The sequence below is a fragment of the Camelina sativa genome, chromosome 17, assembly GCF_030686135.1.
Source record: "Camelina sativa cultivar CO46 ecotype springtype chromosome 17, ASM3068613v1".
NCBI classification, from domain to species: domain Eukaryota; kingdom Viridiplantae; phylum Streptophyta; class Magnoliopsida; order Brassicales; family Brassicaceae; genus Camelina; species Camelina sativa.
In genome coordinates, this window is record NC_141896.1 from 32,751,413 (window position 1) to 32,775,912 (window position 24,500).

General features: G+C 41.5%; 4 protein-coding genes and 2 long non-coding RNA genes across 13 annotated transcripts; 4 read left to right on the forward strand and 2 right to left on the reverse strand.

Annotated features, from left to right (window-relative positions):
- The first annotated feature begins 10,646 nt into the window (after positions 1-10,646).
- Positions 10,647-11,792, forward strand: LOC147924617 (uncharacterized). The gene is made up of 2 exons (XM_087496857.1): positions 10,647-10,907; positions 11,175-11,792. The coding sequence occupies exons 1-2, from the start codon at positions 10,647-10,649 to the stop codon at positions 11,790-11,792; spliced, it is 879 nt and encodes a 292-aa protein (XP_087352983.1).
- A 3,927-nt stretch (positions 11,793-15,719) lies between these two features.
- Positions 15,720-18,139, forward strand: LOC104758086 (MLO-like protein 7). Of its 8 annotated transcripts, none has more exons than XR_762618.3 (9): positions 15,720-15,961; positions 16,071-16,123; positions 16,256-16,379; positions 16,463-16,533; positions 16,653-16,741; positions 16,832-16,906; positions 16,989-17,077; positions 17,196-17,623; positions 17,829-18,139. It is a non-coding gene; the product is annotated as an MLO-like protein 7 (long non-coding RNA). The 8 variants fall into 8 exon arrangements; XR_015586306.1 differs by having other exon boundaries at positions 17,866-18,139; XR_015586307.1 differs by having other exon boundaries at positions 17,196-17,609.
- Positions 17,182-17,620, reverse strand: LOC147924618 (uncharacterized). Its single transcript, XM_087496858.1, has 2 exons — positions 17,489-17,620; positions 17,182-17,409 (listed from the first exon to the last, which is right to left on the reverse strand). The coding sequence occupies exons 1-2, from the start codon at positions 17,618-17,620 to the stop codon at positions 17,182-17,184; spliced, it is 360 nt and encodes a 119-aa protein (XP_087352984.1).
- On the forward strand, positions 18,131-20,433 carry LOC104758087 (uncharacterized). Its single transcript, XM_010480898.3, has 2 exons — positions 18,131-19,424; positions 19,937-20,433. The coding sequence occupies exons 1-2, from the start codon at positions 19,059-19,061 to the stop codon at positions 20,180-20,182; spliced, it is 612 nt and encodes a 203-aa protein (XP_010479200.1). The 5' UTR covers positions 18,131-19,058; the 3' UTR covers positions 20,183-20,433.
- Positions 20,434-21,146: 713 nt separating this feature from the next.
- LOC104758088 (ferritin-like catalase Nec2) lies at positions 21,147-23,174 on the reverse strand. Its single transcript, XM_010480899.3, has 3 exons — positions 22,572-23,174; positions 22,197-22,422; positions 21,147-21,603 (listed from the first exon to the last, which is right to left on the reverse strand). Exons 1-3 carry the CDS (start codon positions 22,901-22,903, stop codon positions 21,235-21,237), a joined length of 927 nt encoding a protein of 308 aa, XP_010479201.1. The 5' UTR covers positions 22,904-23,174; the 3' UTR covers positions 21,147-21,234.
- A 575-nt stretch (positions 23,175-23,749) lies between these two features.
- Positions 23,750-24,500, forward strand: LOC147924619 (uncharacterized). The gene is made up of 2 exons (XR_015585733.1): positions 23,750-24,075; positions 24,183-24,500. It is a non-coding gene; the product is annotated as an uncharacterized LOC147924619 (long non-coding RNA).

A 24,500-nucleotide genomic window follows, 5' to 3' on the forward strand; every position in this document is an offset into this window, starting at 1 on the left:
AAACCTCCTAAAGAAGGAGGGGTATTATGGTCTTTTAAATAGACGAACCGACACGATTCCCTATAAGTACAAGCGTACGGCTTTTGGAGGAGGAGATCGCGGAAAAAGGTAGAGAATTGGTACAGTAAGTACAAGGTTTCAACCCGTCTAGCAAGAGTCGACGAGCTTGTAGCTCGTCCATTGTTCCCGTTCATTCTTGTAACTCGTCTAAGTTGTGTTGTAACCCGTCTTTTGTGCCTCGGCACCGATTAAATAGAAGAGAACTTCGACCTCCTTTAACCGAATTAAAATATTCTAATTGTGACCGATCTGGACATCAACAATTTGGCGCGCCAGGTAGGGGGAATCAAGTCGAATTTCTCTGACAAGAATTGAAGAACGGACCTACGACGACTAGACGAGATGACAATAGCCAATAAAGAAGGAAGCAAGGAAGCTGGTTCGTTGGGGGGAACGACAACTCCAGCAATGGATCAAACGGAGCAAACAGTCCTCCCAACACCGGACGCTCCAAGGAAGGTCGTGACAGTAGAAAGCCGGGAGACGTTCGTCATAGCAACCAACTTAACGACCCCGATGACCATAGAACCAACACCGGTTCCTACGCAACTCACTTTGCTCAACAGCCAGCCCGTCTCCAGTATCGACGAGCTATTCCGCGGAATCTTAACACGTTTTGACCAACAAGAAGAACGAACCAACAGCCGGTTGGACGCACTCACCGCAGCCCAGGCCAGTTCCCAAGACGACATCAATCACCTTCATGCTACTCGGTAGAACCCAACGGCCTTCCTCCTAAACGAATCAGCAATAAGGCCACAGGTGCGAGTCAGCGGGCTCGAACAAGGACCTACCATGCGAGTCAACGAACAGGGTAGCGGAGCGTCGAGCGAGGAACTGAAAGAGATCAGAAAGAAGATGTGCGAAATGGAGACGATATTCCACAAAGCAACAAGCAAAGCACCAGAGGTCGACCTCGTACTCGAAGCGACTCAGCGAACACCATTTTCCTGAAGACTCGCGGCTACACCAGTGCGACAAGCAGTTAAACCAAAGCTAGGCTATTATGATGGTACTGTTGACCCACGCGACTTTCTGCTGACCTTTGGAGTAGCTCTTGGCCCCTTACAGTTCAGCCCGGCAGAGTATGACGCCGGAGCATGTCAAGTTTTCGCCGAGCATTTGACGGGAACCGCCCTGAGTTGGTTCTCGTGACTTCCATCCGGGTCCATCGACAGCGTTAAAGATCTCATCACAGAATTTCTGAAACAGTTTTCTGTGCTAATAGAAAATAAGAATTCGCACGCCGATATATACGCCTCGACTCAGGGACGCAATGAGTCACTCCGGTCATTTATCACACGTTTTAAGGACATCATCGTCAATGTCTCAATCCATGGCACAACAGCCATCGTCGCACTTAGAAACGCGCTGTGGTACGAGTCCCGATTCAAGGAAGAATTATGAAACAATCCTTCCCGTTTTTTTTTTTTTTTTTAATACCTTAATTTACTAGTGGTCCCATACCCACTAACATCCTAACATCAATCAATAACCGCGGATAATCAAATAAAACAAATTCCATTAAACCAAAAGAATTCCAACATTCAAATCCAATAACCAATAACATCACTCAAGTAAAGAGATAACCAACAACTAACATCCTACAATGTTCCTTTGACTTAATCTAGCAACCTAACAACAGCTAGACCACAATCAATCAAGTCTCTAGAACATCCTCCTCCTCATAGCCCTTGATTCCACGATCACACTTTTCCTTTACCTGCACACCACAAACAACAATTGAGATGCGTAAGTATTATCATAAATACTTAGTGAGGCCATCCTCCCATCTACTGGGTTATACACACAAGCAGATGAGACCCTCAAGTTCAAGCAAAACAAACAACACACAACAATACATCAAACCAGAAAAACAAGTCTCGGATAAGACTAGTGTCGACCGATGCCAAACGGTGTCGATCGATGCTACAACAAGGTGTCGACCGATGCCAAACAGTGTCGACCGATGCCCATCAAATTGGTGTCGACCGATGCTCCTGAGTGTCGATCGATGCCTCCTCTGCAGACACGATCTGCGCGAAACCCAGCGACGAACTCCGACTCCAATCAACCCAAAATCGACTCCAATCAAGTCTAACCATCTCGGAATTCACTAGAAATCACACAAACAACGAACCCAAGCAACAAAACAACACAAACCACAAAGAAAACACACAAACAAGAGAGATCTCATGCTTAGATCAACCATGGTCAAGCACTCACCTCAAGAACAAGAAGTTTGGATTGAGAAACGTGGAAAACAACACCTCCAGAAGCTTCCCCTTCGATTCCAGCAACAGCTAACCCTCCTACAGCCTCAGATCTCTCCAAAATCACCAAGAACAAGCCCAGAAATCTCAGAAAACGTTTTTCTCTCTTTTCTCTCTTTCTTTTCACTCAACGGCGACAAAATGAGACTCTGAAACCCTAAAATTCGTCCTAAGACACTTATAACTCGACTTAGGGATTTTAATTGAACCAAACCGAACCAATTCGGCAATTAAATCAAACCGGTCGAACCCAGAAATTAGTGGTGTCGATCGACACTCCTTCCAAAATCCCAAATTCTGGTTCGCGGATGTTACAATTCTCCCCCACCAATACGGATTCGTCCCCGAATCCTGCAATACCGTCCATCTACCAAGGACCTCCGTGTCACCGTCATCACGGCCCGCACGTCCCCAGACCGGACTAAACACCATCAGTCAAGGTTTCCCGTGCCACTGTCGCAACAGCCCGCACACCTCCGACTGACCCTCGAGGTCTCCCTCTAGCCAATATACTCGCATCATAACACTATCTGCTCACAACTCAGTGCTTCCCCCGTCCGTGGTCGCAACCAACGAATCATGCCGGCTCGCTATCAGGCCAACCGCCTTAAGCTACGGCATCCAGGAAGTCACACACACACACTCCCCCCGCTCTCGGGTCGCAACCCTCGAGACATACCGGCTCACTGCCGAGCCTCGGCTCACAGCTACGGTATCCAGGGAGCCTCACATATCCCGCTCTTGGGTCGTCACCCTCAAGCGCGCTCTCGGATCGTCATCCGAAGCAACATACCACTCCCACTCTCTGGCCACAAAGTCCATCGAGCTATCGGTATCACGTGAGTTGGGCCCACACGGCCTAGAGCAAAACAAATACTGATGCTAACGAGTATCTCCCGGCTAGATCTACCTCACATTTCCACAAAACATTCCCATTTTAGAAACTTCCTATTTATGGAAACCTTCCTTTTGTGGAAACTTTCTATTTATGGAAACTTTCCAAAAATAGAAACCCGAGCTATTTCTCTTTTCCCATGACAACAACAGTCAAACATAAAGAAAAATACTCATCGTATTAATCTCAAAATGCCATAATCGTTACAATCTCAACGAAATTACATCAGAAAAACCAAAAATACAACAACCGGAGCCAACAACCCGCATCCCGAGCACCACCTCATCTTGATACTTAGTCGCACAACCAACCACCCCTAAGCGACCAAATATCAAGAGAGATGGGCTGGAATACTCCGTACCCGCTCCAGCCACGGACTACAACTCGGACCCGGCTAGACAAGCTCAAGTCGCGGTCTGCTTCTCGAACCACTTCTTAAACCTTGCCTTCATCCTCGCCTCGGCCTCCCAAGTCTGCTCCTCTACTCCGTCACAGTCCCACAGGACTCTCATCAAAGGAATCTTCTTCTTCCGAAGTTCCTTGACTCTCCTCTCGAGCACCCTCACTGGTCTCGCCTCCAAAGTCATGTTAGGCTGAAGATCCTCAGGAATCTTAGCCAACAACTGATCACCCTCGTGAAGACATTTCCTCAGCATCGACACATGAAATACCTTGTGGAACGCACGCATAACCTCAGGCAACTCCAGCCTATATGCCACTGGTCCCACCCGCTCAACCACTCTGAACGGACCCATGTACCTCGGACTCAACTTAGTCTCTGTCAAAGACCTGTTCGGACCCCGCAACATGGCCATCTTGAGGTACACTCTATCACCATCCTGAAACTCAAGATCCTTTCTCCTCTTATCAGCATAGCTCTTCTGCCGATCCTGAGCCTCCTTCATGTTCAGCCTCAAAACCCGAATCTTCTCCGAGGTCTCCTGAACAAAATCTGCACCAAATATGCTCATCTCCCCCACCTGAGTCCAACATAAAGGTGTACGACACGGCCTCCCATACAGGGCCTCATAAGGAGCCATCCCAATACTAGCCTGGTAGCTGTTGTTATAAGCAAACTCCACCAAGCTCAAGTGATCTGCCCAATGACCACCCCAATCCAGCATACACATCCTCAATAAATCCTCCAAAATCTGGATCGTCCTCTCTGACTGACCGTCCGTCTGAGGATGATAGGCTGTACTCATATGCACCTTCGTGCCCAACTCTGCCTAAAACGCCCTCCAGAACACCGAAGTGAACTTGGAATCTCTATCAGACAAAATACTAACAGGCACACCATGCAATCTGACTATCTCCCTCACATACTTCTTGGCCAAAACCGCTGCTCCATCAGTTTTCTTGATGGCCAGAAAATGTGCAGCCTTAGTCAAACGGTCCACAATGACCCAAATAGCATCAAACGTCCTCGACACAGGTAAACCTACCACGAAGTCCATCGTGATCAAATCCCACTTCCACTCTGGAATGGGTAAACTCTGTAACAAACCACCAGGAACCTGATGCTCCGCCTTCACCAGCTGGCAAGTATCACACTTCGCCACCCAGTCAGCTACGTCCTTCTTCATCCCGACCCAGTGATAATACCGCTTGAGATCACGGTACATCTTGGTCGCCCCTGGATGAATAGAGAACTTGCTCGAATGAGCCTCTCTCAGTATCTCCTGCCTCAAATCCTCACCCTTGGGCACACAGATCCGACCATGCACAAGGATAGTACCATTAGCAGAAACCTGATACTCTGCACCCGCAGCCTTAGAGGCATTCACCAGCCCCTCATCACTCTCCTGAGCTAACCTCACTCTGCTCAACAAATCTGCTCTATCAACTGCCTCCAAACCCAAAGGTTCTTGTGAGATAGCACACAAACTCAATGCACTAATCTCACCTACCAACACCTCCATATCCTGCTCCTGAGCCGAAGCCACCCGCTTCCGACTCAAGGCATCTGCAACCAGATTAGCTTTACCAGGATGGTAAGCTATGTCCAAATCGTAATCTGCTACTAACTCCATCCAACGCCTCTGCCTCAAATTCAGCTCAGGCTGAGTAAAAATATACTTCAGACTCTTGTGATCTGTAAATACCTGTACCTTCCCACCATACAGATAGGATCTCCAAATCTTAAGAGCAAAGATCACTGCTGCCATCTCCAAATCATGAGTAGGGTAATTAGCTTCATGCTTCCGCAACTGCCGCGAAGCATAAGCTATAACCTTCCCCTGCTGCATAAGTACACAACCCAACCCCACTCTAGAAGCATTTGTATACACAACATAAGGCTCGTCCTGCTCAGGCAATGCTAACACCGGCGTGGTAGTCAACATCTGCTTGAGACTTGCAAAACTTGCCTCACACTCTGGTGACCACACAAACGGGACATCCTTCCCTGTAAGCTTAGTCATCGGCTGAGCCATACTCGCAAAACCCCGAACAAACCTCCTGTAGTAACCTGCTAACCCCAGGAAACTCCGAATCTCAGTGGCACTCTGCGGCCTCGGCCACTCCCTGATGGACTGAATCTTCTCTGGATCCACTGAAACTCCCTCAGCTGAAACAATATGACCCAAGAACCCCATCTCACGCTGCCAGAAACTGCACTTACTCAGCTTAGCAAACAACTTCTGCTCCCGCAGCTTCTCCAACACTGCTCTCAGATGTACTGCATGCTCCTCAGAACTCTTGGAATATACCAGGATGTCGTCGATGAAAATGATGACTGACACGTCCAGAAACTCCTGGAACACGCTGTTCATCAATCTCATAAACGCAGCTGGCGCGTTTGTCAACCCAAACGGCATCACCACAAACTCATAGTGCCCATATCTCGTCCTGAAGGCTGTCTTCCTCACATCTGTCTCATGAATAGGGATCTGATGATAACCTGAAGCCAAGTCGATCTTGGAGAACCAAGTAGCACCCCTCAACTGATCCAACAACTCATCTATCCTCGGGAGAGGGTACTTGTTCTTCACAGTAACTTGGTTCAAACCCCGGTAGTCAATACACAACCGAAAACTCCCATCCTTCTTCTTAACAAACAACACCGGAGCTCCCCACGGTGAACAACTAGGACGGATAAAACCCTTGCCCAACAAATCCTCCAGCTGCTTCTTCAGCTCTGCCATCTCTGCTGGAGCCATCCTGTAAGGAGCCTTGGATAACGGCATCGTCCCCGGTTCCAGCTCAATAGTAAAAGGATCCGACCGAGATGGTGGTAATCCCTGCAATGACTGGAACACGTCCTCAAAGTCCTCCACAACCGGAATACCGCTAACCGTAGACTTCCCCACTGACTCTGGCATAGATATAGTAACCAGATAGGCCTCACGGCCCTTCTCGATCATCTTCCCTGCCTGAACGGCTGAGATCACGAGACTCCCCGAAGTCGGTCTAATACCCTGAAAAACCAACTTCCCTCCTGGACGCTCAAACTCCACTCTACCCCGATAGCAATCCAAATGCACCTTATACCGATGCAACCAATCCATACCAAGAATGACGTCATACAACTCCACTGGACTGATAAGCAAATCCGCTGGCCACGACTCTCCTGCGATCTGAATATCAACTCCTCCAGCTCGTCCAATAACCCTCAGAAACTTGCCTCCAGCAACTCTGACAACTCCTGAACGCTCTCCAGAATCCCCTCTGATCCCCGCACTCACGGCACACTCCGGAGTAATGAAGCTATGAGAAGCTCCAGAATCAAACATAACATGGGACTTAAACCCGCCCACCAACAAGGTCCCTACACAAATCTCATGTGTTGAGAACCTAACACTTGACCACAAACAAAAACAAATATAATCTGAACTATTGAATTGACTAAGTTCGAATCTCAGAAGTTATACCTGTGATCGCTCCTGCACTAGTGCCACCGGGCTCCTGGGTCGAGTACACCTGAGTCGTCGGCTCAATCCAACCCACCGGCTGCACACCGTGCTGCACACCCTGTTGCACCCCTGGCTGAGCTCCAGCCTGCAACACTGCTACTGCCCTCTGCTGCAACTTGGGACAACGAGGCTTGATATGCCCCGTCTCTCTGCAGTAGTAACACACTCGAGTATCGGTCCGCGGCTCCGTCACCGCCCGCTGCTCTGTCACTGCCCGCTGCTCACCTCTCTGTGGACAGCTAGTCACCTTGTGGTCCCTACTACCACACCCAAAGCATCTCGCACCCCTGTTCCTCGACCTCTGCATAGCATCAAACTTCTGCTTCTGCCCTTGCGCAGGCTTGCCGCCCTTGCTAGGAACAGAAGACGGCTGAGACTGCTGTGGCGGCACTGAAGAACCGACCACAACCACCTGTGACCTCAAGTCATCCTCTATCCCAGCTGCAACCTCAACCAACTCCGCTCTCGTAGCATAACTCCTCACTCTACACCGAGTCCTCAAATCATCCCGCAGAGCCAACAAAAACCTCCGCACCTGAGCCGCCTCTGGCTCCCATGCCCTGCCTGCATACCCTACAAGCCGACTGAACTCTGCATCCAGCTCCCGCACTGTACGGTTCCCCTGAGTCAGACCCAAGAACCGTGCCTCCATACGATCAAGAGCCTCCTGAGGAAAATACTTGGAGTTAAACTCCCCCACAAAATCTCCCCAAGACATACCCCTCTGCACTCTCCGTGCTGTCACCGACCTCCACCACACACGTGCATCTCCTTACAAGTAAAACACTGCCAGATCCACCCTGTACCGGTCGGGACACCTAAGCGAAAGGAAAATATCCTCCATCCGCTCTCTCCACTCATCCGCTACACTCGGATCGGTACTTCCTGAGAAATACCCTGCTCCCACATGCCGCAGCTGCTCCATCATCCGAACATACTGAGCATCCACTACCTCGGCCCCCGGCTGCACACCTGCCTGCAAACCCGCTGCAGGCTGCACCACTGGAACCTGTCCACCACCCACTGGCGGCACTACTGGATCCTGCCCACCAACCACTGGCGGCACAACTGCTGGAAGTCGCTGCAAAGCCTGAGCTACCTGAGCTAGCAAGTCCATCAAGACATCCTCCCTGCCTGGAGCACCTCCCGCTGCAACCCCCACACCCGGGGCAACACCGTGACCGACACCGGGCCCATCCGCCCTGCCGTCACCCAAACCAGCCTGGTCTCCAGACACACTAGGATGAACCTGTGACTCCGCCACCTCCTCACTGGCCATGCTCTGGGTCACACTCACACTGGCCTCAGGAACCTGACCTCGTCCCCGACCCCGACCACGACCACGCCCACGACCACGACCGCGACCAACAGCATCCTCACCCCTAACCATCTGTATCATCCAAGAACAGAAGGCTAAGCAAACAATAATTCTAATACACAAGAAACACAACTCACCGTGGAATCACAATCAGGCTCGAAGAGGATGTTCTAGGACTTCATGCCACACACAATTGCCAATCACACAATCAATTATAGCATGTAATCCTAAACATCAACAGCAAAAGCACAATGAACCCTAGACCTAGAACCGTAAGGGCTCTGATACCAAATTGAAACAACCCTTCCCGTTTTTTTTTTTTTTTTTAATACCTTAATTTACTAGTGGTCCCATACCCACTAACATCCTAACATCAATCAATAACCGCGGATAATCAAATAAAACAAATTCCATTAAACCAAAAGAATTCCAACATTCAAATCCAATAACCAATAACATCACTCAAGTAAAGAGATAACCAACAACTAACATCCTACAATGTTCCTTTGACTTAATCTAGCAACCTAACAACAACTAGACCACAATCAATCAAGTCTCTAGAACATCCTCCTCCTCATAGCCCTTGATTCCACGATCACACTTTTCCTTTACCTGCACACCACAAACAACAATTGAGATGCGTAAGTATTATCATAAATACTTAGTGAGGCCATCCTCCCATCTACTGGGTTATACACACAAGCAGATGAGACCCTCAAGTTCAAGCAAAACAAACAACACACAACAATACATCAAACCAGAAAAACAAGTCTCGGATAAGACTAGTGTCGACCGATGCCAAACGGTGTCGATCGATGCTACAACAAGGTGTCGACCGATGCCAAACAGTGTCGACCGATGCCCATCAAATTGGTGTCGACCGATGCTCCTGAGTGTCGATCGATGCCTCCTCTGCAGACACGATCTGCGCGAAACCCAGCGACGAACTCCGACTCCAATCAACCCAAAATCGACTCCAATCAAGTCTAACCATCTCGGAATTCACTAGAAATCACACAAACAACGAACCCAAGCAACAAAACAACACAAACCACAAAGAAAACACACAAACAAGAGAGATCTCATGCTTAGATCAACCATGGTCAAGCACTCACCTCAAGAACAAGAAGTTTGGATTGAGAAACGTGGAAAACAACACCTCCAAAAGCTTCCCCTTCGATTCCAGCAACAGCTAACCCTCCTACAGCCTCAGATCTCTCCAAAATCACCAAGAACAAGCCCAGAAATCTCAGAAAACGTTTTTCTCTCTTTTCTCTCTTTCTTTTCACTCAACGGCGACAAAATGAGACTCTGAAACCCTACAATTCGTCCTAAGACACTTATAACTCGACTTAGGGATTTTAATTGAACCAAACCGAACCAATTCGGCAATTAAATCAAACCGGTCGAACCCAGAAATTAGTGGTGTCGATCGATGCCACTAGGGTGTCGATCGACACTCCTTCCAAAATCCCAAATTCTGGTTCGCGGATGTTACAAATTATCTCTGTCGCACGTAGCAACCATCGCCGACGCACTACTACGAGCCGCGAAGCTTATCGAATTGGAAGAAAAAAGGCCGTCAACGCCAAGAAACATGCGGCCGACAAAAACATCGTCACCAAAGGCCAGCAGTCGTAGCAACAAAGGTCAACCATATTGAGCCACGACAGCACTTCACCAAAAATCAAGATCGAACTCGTCGAACCTTTGCGATCAGCGAAAATAAGTACATCTGAAAGGAAGGAGGTGAGAATAGTACGACCCGATATTACGATTACCACCAGAGTGCCACACACTTGACCGAAGAATGCCATTACCTTTAGAAGGTCTTGATGGAACGATACAAGAAAGGCGCGATAGTTGTTGAGCCCGGTAGAAGCAAAACGGCTCGGCCTGGACGCAGCGACGCTAAAGGTACCGAAAGTATCGCTCGCAAATTCGTCAAGGACTCTAAGATACTCGCCGACCAAAGCGACGACGAGATGGAAATCCAGGACGACACCGGTCATGAAAAACGACCGCACACAGATCGTAAGCCTGATCAACGCCCTTCAATGATAAGACGAATAAACATGATTATGGGCGGACTAGCAGGATACAACGACTCGGTCCGATCGATCAGAGATTTCACCAAGAAAGCCAAAATGAAGAAATCCTAGCCTGCAAGAGCCGAATTTGACGGCATGCCCATTTCTTTCGACAACAGCGACCTTGAGGGTTTGGGTTTGCCGCACAACGATCCACTGGTTGTCGAGCTCCTGATCGACGAAAGCGAAGTGACAAGAATACTGGTCGACACTGGAAGCTCGGTCAACGTCATTTTTAGAGACGTCCTAGCAAAGATGGAGGTCGATGAAAGTGACATCATGCCAGAATGCCACTCTCTAACTGGCTTTGACGGAGATCACCTGATGTTAGTTGGCACCATCACCCTGCCAATCTTCGTGGGGGGGGGGGGGAATAGCTAGATACTTTAGGTACGCAGTTATTGACAAACCAACGATCTATAACGTTATCCTTGGAACCCCATGGCTCCACAAGATGAAAGCAGTCCCGTCGACGTACCATCAATGCGTCAAATTCCAGACCTCAAAAAGAGTATACACGTTGCGTGGTAACCAGCAAAGCGCAAGGGCCTGTTTCCTGACCGAGCATAAGATTCGTACCGGAAAGAAGTTATAGCAATCAAAGCAACGAGTCGGCGATGGCAGCACGTCGCCAATAGACGGAAAGCCAACCCCGTCCAACAGGGCGTTGCCGCGGTAGAAGAAGTAAATCTTGACGAGAATGATAAGAAGCGATGCGTGAATATCGGCACAGAGATAACTTCAGCTATGCGCAACGAGTTAGTACTTTTTCTCAAAACCAACATCTCGATGTTTGCATGGAGCGTGACCGACATGAAAGGGATTGATCCAAATGTCACAACCCACGAACTCAATGCCGATCTAATGCATAAGCCGGTCAAACAGAAGCGACGCAAGTTAGGTCCCGAGCGATCACAAGCAGTAAACGACGAAGTTGAAAAGCTCCTCAGTGCCGAATCGATCATAGCAGTGAAATATCCCGAGTGGTTAGCTAACCCGGTAGTCGTCAAAAAGAAAAACGGAAAGTGGCGAGTTTGTGTAGATTTTACCGATCTTAATAAGGCCTGCCCAAAGGATAGTTTCCGATTACCAAGGATTGATCAACTCGTCAAGGCAACCGCAGGCAACGAGCTGTTAACCTTTATAGACGCCTTCTCCGGGTACAACCAGATTCTAATGCACAAGGACGACCAGGAAAAGACATCGTTCATCACGGACGCGACGCTCGTTGCGCGAGGTTAAGTGATTGGTTCGGGCAATAAGCTATTTCTTAAAAAAAGGAAGGGGGGATGAGAACAAAAAAAAATGAGCGAAAAAGGGCTAAGGACCGAATCGGCTGAACGAACGAACCTCAAAGGAGGCCTGAGCAACGTCAACAATCGCATGAGCTTCCTTCATCTTCTCAGCAGGAAGAATGCGACCGGCTCCGAAATGAATCTTCTGAAAAAGCTCGGCGCAAGCTGAAGAGTCGTCCGGGAAAGGACGAGCCCCAGAAGTGTGGGAAAAACTCCAGCTGAAATCAGACGTCTTCAGTTTCTTTGGCGGGTCAGATCGCTCTTGGTCTGCGCCCTCCTTCCTCTTCTGAGGACCTTTTGTAACCTCAGTATCACGGCCAGAAGCCTCGTCCACCTTCCTCCTCGGAAGTGTCTCGGCAGACCCAATGTGGCGATTTGAGGGAAGAGGGTTAGAGAGCTGTTTCGATGGAGTATCAGACGACTGATGAGATCGAGAAGGAACCTTCTTGGTCGAACTGGCGCCTGAGTAAGAGGCAGCAGGACGAGCATCTGGTTAGGGAGTCGAACGAGGAAGAGAGGACGGTTCTGACGCTCGGCGGTAACGAGCAGATGCGTTGGGGACATTCATATTCAGTTTGCCCATTGTTCCGGCTAAAGTAAGGGACGACAAAAACAGTGTCAGATCAAAAGCATAAAAAAAGGTAAGATAAATCGCACACAAGGACTACCTTTCTTTCTCGAGAGAGCTGGTGCTTTTCTCGGACGACCTCTCTTTGATTCGGTACCCGGCCAAACGTAAGGGCAGAAGACCTTGATCGCGTCGATCTCAGCTTGGAAAGAAGAAGGATATGGAAGCAAACACCTTGGAATAACAACTACAAAAAAAAAAAGAGAAGGGTTAACTGAAACCAAATACCAGCAAAAGACAGAAGTAATCAAGCAGGAACGGTCGGCTACCGGGTGAAGGGTTCCACCCAGAAAACAAAGGAATGGACGGATCCTCAAGAACCCCCAGGACAACTTCTAGAAAGAAATACGAGCCTTTCAAATTATACGTTTTTCCTTTGGCACCTTCGACCAGAGTCATCTTCTTCGACGAAGCCAGATAATAAAGCCCAAGAGTTTTTGTCCGATTCGACGGGTTCAGACTTGTCAGCTCCTCCAAATGATCACAAGTGAGCTTGATTCCTGCGGCTTCGGCCATAATCAAAAGACCCATGGCGTTTCGAAAGGTTGCTGAGGCAAATTGAGAAATGGCCGCCTTACGACGAGCGAAATACGTCATCAGAAAAGAAGGGTCCCAGGGACGTTGAGCTGGAGTCAGGATCAAAATATTAGGTTTAACGGTTAACTTCCCAATACGAACCGCTTCAACGGCCTCGTCAATATCCAGCGTCGATCGACGCATGTGAGAGAAAATATTCTCAGTCGGCAGAGGGACGTCGCTCATTTTGGGAGAAGACGGGTCATCGGTTAATGGCTTGTCGATTAGAGAGGGGATCCTGCAGGGGAGTCCCGACGAGCTGGAAACGGCCGTCTCAGAAAAAAGACGATGCTGGGTTTCTTCATACAGAGCTATGTCAGAACCCGCCGACGACGAATCAGAAGAACTCCGAGAACGAGCCCTACGACGAGCAGGCCTAGCGGAACCATCGGATTCAGAAGAAGTGGCTTGCCGAAGATGACTCTCGGCGGAAGGGTCGGGAGACATGGATCGGGGGGAATTCATAACGAAAAGTGCGAAACACTAACAAGCAAAATAACGACGAGATAATAAGAAGGGAGAGTACCTGAACGATGAGAGCACCAAAAACTTGATAAGATGATAATGAAAGAAGAGGAGGGGTGGTATTTATAGGAGAAGAAGGAAGGATCTAGAGACGCAATCATTACAGCACGCGCTCGATGACGATACAACTTCCAGACTTCACGCGCGTCAAGCGCCGCGCATAATGATTCGACCTCAAACATCGAAAACTGTTTTCTCACGCGCGACCTTTCGTTTTCTCAATCCTTGTCCGAAGATTCACCACCTCGGAAGCGACCCTTCGTCTTCTCACAAACGGTCCTTCGCCTAAAGACTGCGAACTAAAGGCGAAGGGGGGGGACTACTGTTAGGGGTAGATCCTCACCCTAACAAGAAACCTGGTCCAGGAAAAGCCCAATATAAACCTCCTAAGGAAGGAGGGATATTATGGTCTTTTAAATAGAGGAACCGACATGATTCCCTATAAGTACAAGCGTACGGCCTTTGGAGAAGAGGATTGCAGAAAAAGGCAGAGAATTGGTACAGCAAGTACAAAGTTTTAACCCGTCTAGCAAGAGTCGACGAGCTTGTAGCTCGTCCATTATTCCCGTTCATTCTTGTAACTCGTCTAAGTTGTGTTGTAACCCATTTTTTGTGATTCGGCACCGATTAAATAGAAAAGAACTTCGACCTCTTTTAACCGAACTAAAACATTCTAATTGTGACCGATCTGGACATCAACACTTATTCAAGCTGTTTTCCATAAATAATTCGTTGAATTGAAATGGACATCTTTTAGTCCATATCGAGAGATATGTAGTACTCCTTAGTTTGCCAACTTTTGTTTTTGGATTTAACGAAACAGTTAAAGTAACATAGTATACAAATACATCACAATTTATAGTGCAGACTCAACATTTCCAGGTGTCTGGTGAAGTAAAGAGATATTTGTAGCTCAAGGTTTTATTTATTTTTTAAATCAACGGATGCAAATGTTAGCCCTTTCCTTTAAATAAATGAGTGGAAAATAAGCTGAAGGAAATGTAATTGAGTGTATCAATCAACTCATGTCCACTATTTTTCCCCTAAATGAAATATAGCTGATGCATTGATGGTGGGGAATGGATTTAGATAGAGATTTTTTTTAGAATACCCTAGTACTGTGTTTGTTTTTTTATTTATTTATTTTTTAAAAAAATCTGTTATTATTTCTAATTTTTTACTTTAATCATGGAGTTTTATTTTAATTAATGTGTCATTGCCAAAAATAAAATACTCTAAATTTGTAAATTTATGATGGAGACTCTTTTTAAAGTAGAGAATTTGTAAGGGTTTATAAGATTTTATAAGGTTTTACAAAGATTTTAAAAAGTATTACAAAATATTTATAAAGTTTTTAAGAAATATTTATACACTACTTATAATATTATATTCATATATAAATGTAAACTGTGCATTTTTTATGATTTTTATATTGTTACATATCTATTTAAATAGATATCAAAATTTTAGAAACATTTTCGATAATATTTGTAGAAAATTTATTTAAAAAAAAATAGTTTGTGAAAAGGGCATTTTTTTAACTTCTCAATTTAGATAACATAAAACATCCATTGGATAATTTTCCTTTTTGGCTAAAAATTTCATAATAGCTATTAGTTTCAAAAAATGTAAAGAACTAGATTTATATCCGCGGTACACCGCGGATCAATTTTTTCTGTTTAAAAACACATAAAATAAATGAATAATTTATTTGTCTATATATGTAAATAATTTGTTTTATATTTTTAAGTTTTAAAATTTATAAAATCTAATATATTGTGTAATTTTGATTGTCTGTATCGATTTTGCGACCGCAGGTTAATGGGTGAATATAATATTGTTGATCATATGATTCCATTGGATTAACTATTAGTTTAATTTTGATTCTTTGTATTTATAATGTATATTAAATATAATTTTGATACTGTTGTTTAAAATAAATAGATGAGTTGACCTTAATTTGACATCCAATTTTTATTTGTGGGAATTATTTTTTTTTGTTCATATAAATATCTGTTATATTTTGCAATATTTGTTGAATTGTTTTTTGTCAATCATTAAAGAAAATAATAATGGACCAGAATACTTTAATCCAAACAATTAAACTTGATGGGTTTTATTAATGTCCAGGCCCATTCAGAGATTGTAAACATTTACCGACAACAATTTATTATGGCCAGAAAAAAAAAAAGGCAACAACAAAAGAAAAACGTAAAACAAAAAAAAAATGGTTGTCTCGAGAGAAAAGTCGATTTGACAACATAGATCAGATTCAGAAGATGATGGATCAGACAACATATATTTTCCAATTATGAAAACCCAGAGTAAGATCCATCATTTATCGAGATTAATCGACTTACCGATGTCTTCTTCAATTGATAAGTGAGGTAATCTCGTAAACAATGTTTAGATTCTGATCAATTATTTCTATTTCTGATAATAGCTCAAAAATTGTTACGATTCCTGCTAATCTTCTTCTTTTATGTCTGATTCCAGCGTTTTAGTAGAGCTTGAAAATCTACAAACGAATATGGGTCTTCTATATGTAGGTTAGAATCTGAATCTGAATCTAAATCGTTTTTGATTTTTTTTTTCAATTCATGTTTACATAGTCAAATATTGAGGTTTATATTGAAATTTATGTTTGTCCTAATTTTGTGATTTTTTTTGGTGAATATGAGGAACTCGAATGACGACCCACTCATAACATTCAAAGGCTTGCACCAAATTTACATCTTGGTGTTCTTCTTCGCCATCTCTCATATCTTCTATAGTTTAATCACCATGATGCTTAGCAGACTCAAGGTATGCGATAAAATCTATTTCTGATATGCAAATGTGTTTGATTGAGTGAATTAAACAATATTTTGGATTGGCTGTTGTGGCAGATTCGTGGATGTTCTGACTGTGGGAGAAAGAAATATTATGTCACGCATTATTGACTATGAGTTTTCTATTGGTACTTTGTTTCATAAGATTCTCTTTTGAATGATTTGCTCAAAAAAAAAAAAAAAAAAGATTCTCTTTTGAATGTTTTGTTCTAATTTTACAGACTGGCATTTGTTTTGTGTGGTGTAGATCATTCAAGACTTAGACTCACTCATGAGACTTCTTTTGTGAGAGAACATATAAGTTTCTGGACAACCATTACTTTCTTCTTTTACGTCGTAAAGATACCATTTCTCTCAATCTTCATCTCTTATAAAAATGCATCAAAACTTTCCTCATTTGATTGATTTTTGCTCTTTTGGTTACAGGGATGCTTACTAAGGCAGTTATTTGTATATGTGAGAAGAACCGAGTACTTCACTCTGCGTCATGGATTCATCTCTGTGAGTTTGATAGTTTTGTATCTTTCCATTTTCTTCTCTCACAATCTTGATATGTGATACTACTAATACTGTTTTGATTCAGGCTCATTTGGCCCTACTGTTAAAGTTCAACTTCCAGAGTTATATCTAACGATCTCTCGAGGACGATTTCAAGTTGGTAGTTGGAATAAGGTTAGAGCAAAAATCAAGTTAAAACAAAAACTGTGCTTCTTTATCTGATCTTATATAACTGTTTCTTTTGCTCCGGTTTGACCCACCTTATTTATATTCATCATTTATTTGATCTTAGTTAAGGTAAGGAAGCTAGCATCAGAAACAGGGTCACTGTCCATGACCATAGTTCCATTGGTAAATGACATCTTGTACAGATGCGTGGTTGGTCTGAATTGACCAGTTGCATAGCTGAGTGCAAATGTCTCAATGAAAACCCAGTTACCAATAGGAAGTCTATTGACATATTTGTTTAGCAATTCCTTCTTCACAGATGCATGAATCTTTTTACTCTGCATCAATGAAAGACATAAGATGCATTAGTAATAAAAAATAATTGTATGTTTCGAAAACGTAAACAGTAGATCTTACCATCGAGTCTGACAACACCAACTCAAGTGTTTCACCACCATTTAGACGCCATGAATGGATGACCTTGACTTGAGCCCTCCATGAGGTTTTGTAGGGGCGAACGTCTTTCAAGAAAGCAAAGGTAGCAGCCATAATGTGAGTGATGTTTTGATGTGTTTGCTTATGTTTAATTTTCGTTTAGGTGGGTATTATTTATAAAGAACCGATTAGGTCATAGAATAATTTTTGTGAAGATATCAAGAAGATATGATGAGACGATAATTAGAGAGAAAATCTTGTTTTCTGGTTTTTTATGGAATCTTTAGGGGATATGTTATATTTTAAATTTAATTTTGTTTAGGTTGATTGATATATGAGTAGCGTAATTGTTGGAGCAGATTTTTGGAAATCAAGCAGTTTAAACAGAATTCTTGGAGAAGATTGTAAGGCAAGAAAATCTTTCTCATTTAATTGTTAAGAATAAACGGGTGAGAGGAGAAGGTATAATCGTGTTCTGTATAGTGTTACAACTTTCGATAGAGGCTGGGCTTGGCCCAATTGTTTTTTGTAATCAACAAATCATGTGACCCAAGAAGAATAATTGTAATAGAAGGTATTAAAGACAGTGGCAGGGTTATAAATAAGTTGGAAATCCAGGATTTATTCTATAAATGTTTCTGAAAATGTATATATAGATACTGTCGTTATGTCATTAAACTGTGGTGCTCAAGTGTTTGAAGTAGTTAAAGCTACAACTCTCCAGGTCAAGCATTCATAGTTGTACTTGTACCGATTTTATATTTTCTCTCTTTCTCACACACGACAACATTCCTAACAAAAAAACAAAAAGAAGAGAATGTGATCCGTATATTACCTTCTTTTGTTCTTTATAAATTGATGTTTTAGAGTTTAACTTTTAAACCAATTACATTCAGCAAAATCAGTTTTTCCATTACTCCATTAGTATTGTTTAAAGTTACGAAAGAAACTATCCAAATTATAATTTATGCCTTTTAACAAAAAAAAAACTATCCAAATTATAAAAATGTGTTTTAAAGAAAGTTTTGTGTTTTTTACATTTTGTATCAAACCCAATATCCAAATTATCAAATCTATTGTTTAAGTATATGATATTGGGCCTTAATTATACAGCATATTGGGTCTCATTTAATTTACCTACGTTTAGAAACTAGAATATTCGATTGAGAGAGAAAATAAAAAATAAAAGTGGTTTTAATTAATTATTCGCACAAGCCGCACGTGTGAGTGATCCTAAAAAAGAAATAATGAATTATTTTATTTTAATTCAGGTTTGGCCCGCCGCTGTGGTTCTTGAGGCATCTTTTTACCCTTACTCATCAAAACCACATTGTTCTCTCATCTAAACCGTCCGATCATAATCCACGTCATCAATCCTCGTGAAATTAACATTCAACGGTTCAGATCTAATCTCAAAGACGGTACTGCTTCAAGCTCATGAGTCGAACCTTCTCTAACCCTTTCTCTTTCTTCTCCTTCTCTAAAAATTCTCCAGGAAAATCGAATTATTTTCTCGGGAAAAATCTTGTAAACTTCGCTTCTTCGTAGAAAGATGACTGATGGTAAGGACTTCAAAGACAAAGAAGAGCCTGAGATTCAAGTTCTAAGCGACGACGATAGTGATGAAGAAGAACAAGTTAAAGCCGGTGGTGAAGGAGGTAGCGACGACGACGAAGGTGAAGAAGATGGAAGTGAAGGAGATGATGACGACGATGATGATGATGATGAGGAAGAAGATGAGGATGACGATGATGATATTCAGGTTTTGCAGTCTTTAGCTGGTCCTCCTGTACAATCAGCGGAAGATGAAGATGAGGAAGGTGATGAAGATGGAAACGGAGATGACGATGATGATGATGATGATGATGATGATGATGATGACGATGATGATGATGAGGATGAAGATGCTGAAGATGAGGTATCAATTTTTGAAAAATTTTAATCAATTTTATTGGATTTGTTTCAATTGATTAAGGGTTTTTGTCTCTGAGATGAAAATTGTAGATCTAGGGTTTTATATATATGCTTCAATAGTTTTGAATCCTCTGTTTGAAGGCTGGATCTGTTTAACCTAGACACCTATTAACAGAATCTTTGAACTTTTCCTGCAAATTTTTTATCTCACTGTAATTAGAAATTGTTCTGTTTTATCCCCAAATTAGGGTTTATGCTTTCTTACCCTGAATAAAAAAGTGGGTTTTGATTATAGTTTATGTTTTGTTTCTTTCTCTTTACTCAAATCAGATTAGAAAGTGTTAAGAATTTAGGTTTCCATGTTCATCTTTCTAAGTCTATACCTTTGTGGTACTGATCTGAGTTCTTCTTGTTTCTGATAGTAGAAACTGTTGTTTGATTTAGTAAAGTTTGGTTTTAAGGTTTGAAACTGAGATGGTGTTTATGTTTTGGTTTTGTCTTATGGGATTTGTGTAGGCGGATCTTGGAACAGAGTACTTAGTGAGGCCAGTTGGTAGAGCTGAAGATGAGGAGGATGCAAGTGATTTTGAGCCAGAAGAGAATGGTGTTGAAGAGGATATTGATGAAGGAGATGACGATGAGAACGATCATTCGGGTGGTGCTGGGAAATCAGAGGCTGCTCCTCCAAAGCGGAAGAGAGGTCCTGAAGAAGATGAAGATGATAGTAGTGATGACGATGATGAGAGACCTCCAAAGAGGTAGTATTCAAATCTGATAAAGACAACACAATGAAACCAGAGAGAGCTTTTATGTTTTCTTTTTAAAAAAAATTTGGGTGTTGTGAGATTTGAATCATTGGTTGAGGTTTATGTAAGTTTATTATGGAGCAACGAGAGTAGTTTTTAAGTTTTAAGTAGGGCTCTTTTTTTTTTTTTTATGCATTGCTGTTTTTTCTTTTTCTTTTTTGTACCTTTTTTTAGTGAATCAATAACCAATGAATGTTTCTCCAACAATTTACCTGTAGTTTCTAATGCTCTTTCTTTAGAGCTTTCTTTTACATTTTGTGTATCTCTTCTAATTTAGAGTAGAGTTCAAAACACTAAGGTATTCAAATCTTTTCATAATAAGATCATCTCAACCAGACTTAATTCTATGTGAAGAGCAATGGTCATCGTGTTTAGAACGTAGGAATCGCAAGAAGTCTACGTTACATGGCAAAAGTAGAGTAAGATATTAGTACCATACACAAGTTCTCGAAGTGGCATGATTTGCTTTTTGTTGTTGCCGACAATTACATGGATGGATATACAAAAAGTCATGTTCACATATGAATATCATGTAGATTCCTACCACACCTTGTTTATGTGGATATAGGTCCCCTTAAGTTATATATAATTGATTAATTTGGATTTGGATTTCAGATCAAGTTCACAACCGTGAAGTAATATGCAATCACTATAAACATTAGTTGACATGTGTGTATGTACTATTGAAAAGTATTAGAGACTTGAACATCTTCAAAAATGATAATAACACTAACAGACTGAATTTTTCAAACATTTTAATTTTGAAAATTTTATTCTCACATGTATTAAATTAATACGACCACTATTATTTTGTAATCTTTCCTATAATTCCAAAGGAAATTAAACTCCAGCTACCAAGGCCCGGCTTAGCACATGTGCTGGAGGTGCAAGAGCACAGAGTCCAGGATCCAAAAAAAAAATTTTGCATGTTAATTTTTTTTTTATATATATTTGGGTGTATTTCATAAAATAGCACTGGGTCTACATAAACTTTGAGCCGGCCCTCCATCAGTAATACAACTTAGCTATATCTCCATTAGCTCCTTTAGGATAAAATCCACCAGGAATACTCTCATTTCCACTTCCATACACAATTCGTAGAATCTCCTCAGGTGTTCTATCGTAAGAGAGAGATGACTCATCACCCGCCAATACATTTCCAATCACTTTTCCTTCTGCGCCATCGGCCTTACGCACCATCAATCCCTCATCTTTTAGTCCTGTTTTTCCCAATTTGTTCCTTAACTCTGAGATCTTATTCGTGAAGGCTGCGACCGTGATATTATAAGGATGTACTATTTTTGAAGCCCGAGCATTTAACATTGCTCTTATCACTGCGTCCTGGCCTGATTCTACTCCCAAAAGTCCTGCTACTAACTGAAATAGAGGTTGCGAAATATGATGTATACATGATGATATTTTTTTAAAAATCAATTAAGAATGAACTTATCTCTACTGTAAACTGTGGTTCTATTACTTTGTTTTTTCAATATAACAATTTGAATTATTAACATCTTTTGTAATTAGATGAAATTATAGTCATAACTCGTAAAGAGAACTTTCACTGTAAAAATAAAAAAAAATAACTCAGAATTAAAGATAATAATGTGTATTTTATGAAATCTTTACCTCAAAATCGATAGAATATCTCTAAACACATACTGATGTAATAACACGTTAGTCAATTTTATAAAAGCCTAAACTATGAAAGAATATACAATAATGATGTATTTGGCGAATCAAATATCATGGTCTAATAAAGAATCATTCTGATTAGTTGATAATTTTGTGAAAGATTCCTATGAAAAAGGTTATTTAAATCTATTCCTAATTTATGTCGAGTAGACCTTGTTGTCTTGTTTACTTTACAATGTGGTTTTTTAAATATATTCCAAAAACCTTAGTTTGTTGTTGTAAGATGAGATTATACCAATTAATAAAAGATTTTTTTTTTTGTCTAGATTTGTTACCTTTCTTGAGGATGGACATTTCAGTTTAGGGTTAGCGCCAACGTAGCCGGTGAGACCAACATAAGGGACCAAATATGAAGCAATGAGGTAATTGTAAGAATTGGCATAAGGATTGAATGGTGGCACAAATTTTTTTCCAAATGCTTTATCCATCACATTAGCAAATGATTCTTTACTCAAATCAAGTTGTGGTCTGGCAAATCCTTTCACCCTTTTCTTGATTGCCCTGCCAAGTTTAAGTTTTTTTGGAGATGATGTCAATGCGATATATATACATGATAAATTAAATTAAAGAATCTCAATTCTCAAATCTATGAAAACAACACTGTACAGTCATAATTAACTACACTATATATACAAATATAATCATTGTACCTCAAGTGGCCAACCTCTTGCCAAGCAAACTGCAAAATAACATCTCTTGTCAAAGGATCAAGATTAGCTTTCTGAGCTCCAAGAGGACTTGGCCCTCCCATCGTTAAATTAGGTGCAACTTTATCAAGGCCAAATCCCAATGCTCCGAACAAGAAAAATTCAGCTTCAAGATACTCCAAATTCAATGGAAACTCCAATAGTTTCCTATCCTTATTTGTACAGCTCTTTTCCTCCTTATGTGGAGAACTCATAACTTGAAGATGATGAACGTTGAAGAAGAACACCATCACCATCGAAACCAACAAGCTTCTTCTCACTTTGGTGATTGCCATTTTAAAAATATTTTGGTTATGTTTATTTATTTATTTTTTTTTATGATTTGATTTGGTTTTAATTTGGATTGAAGGTGAAGTATTTATAGAGTTTTAGACTTCAGGACTTGAGGTCATAGCAAAAGAAATCTGCTCTTTCCACGTGGCCGTTTAGGTGCTTGTTGAGACTAGATTAGATAGAGTCAATATTCAAATCTTATATACTGACTGAGATTAGTAGACTAAAGGGAGCTGTATTCAACAATATATTTTTAAGGGGGGTGTATACCAAAGTGATTTGTGTTAAAATAGCTTATATAAAAAAAACAAATCTTATGTTATTCAATGTTACTAAACCAGTGATTTGAAAATATATCTTAAAATCCATAATTATTGAAAACATTTTGAGGATTGCATTTTTATTGACTTCAAGGGATTGTAAAAAATCTCTTTAGTTAAAAGTACATAAATTAAAGGGGTTTTATTCCGTCAAATATTTATAATGATTTGATTTTTAATGACTTTTAAATATGTTTTTGATGATTCTAGGAAAGATGTTATGATTTATCCTTTTAAACTACCTATAACCTTAAAATTTAGATTTTTATATTTTTTTTTACTAGGGGAATCCTCTCGAATTCACTTAAGTCCTTTAAAATCATTAAAAACCAAATCGACAAAGTGTTTTAAATAAAAATAGATTTTAAAATAATTTTTCAAATCCCTAATTCAATAATATTGGATATCATTTCATTTTTTTAAATATATGATTGAATATTACATGATTTGTTATTTTTACATAAATCAGTTAAAGTGTTTGATTGAGTACATCCCATAAATCTCATAGTAGTAGGTGAGAATTGGGATGGTTTTACAAGAAATCATTAAAACCAATATCACTGAAAATCATAATAAAATTCAAATCATTTAAGATTTATTAGTATTTCATATTTTCTGAAAGAAGCTTGCATGCTCGACTCTAAGTCGTAACTATTATTAATATCTTCCTTTTTGAATTTAAATTTTGAGATATACAAATGTGACAACCCTTCACGTTTTGAAGTAGAAATAATGTATTAATGATATTTCTAAAATTTTTATTTTTCATTGTGGTACAGTCTTCAAGACAAATTGTTTCTTCTATCCAACCATTGAAAGTTAAAAACAAAAATGTAGCCTGGTGTAGTTATTAGGTATACAAGTATAAATTTAACTAGTAAAGTTTTTTTTTTTTTTTTTTTTTTTTTTGTCAAAACCCTTTGCTTCATTCAATCAAAATGTAAAGTCGTTACAAGTGCAGAGAAGGAGCAAGAGCCAAAATTTGAAACAAAACAAGAACAATACAAGAGGCATTCCGAAGATGGCGGAGAAGGCAACTCCGGTGAGTGAGAGGTCGGTAGGAGCAGCCGGTGGTCTCGGTTTGAGTTGACGAAGAAATCTAGGTCCACTGGGGAAAATCCTAGTTTCATAAGAGATTGTCAAAGTAAGAGGTGGTTAACCATGTTCCCTGAGATTTGCGAAGAGATACTCTTCTGTACGTGATAGATCAGTGGGAGAATACGGTGGTCTTGGTGTAGATCAGAGATAAATTTTATTGGGTTTTGAAAAGAGTTAAAAA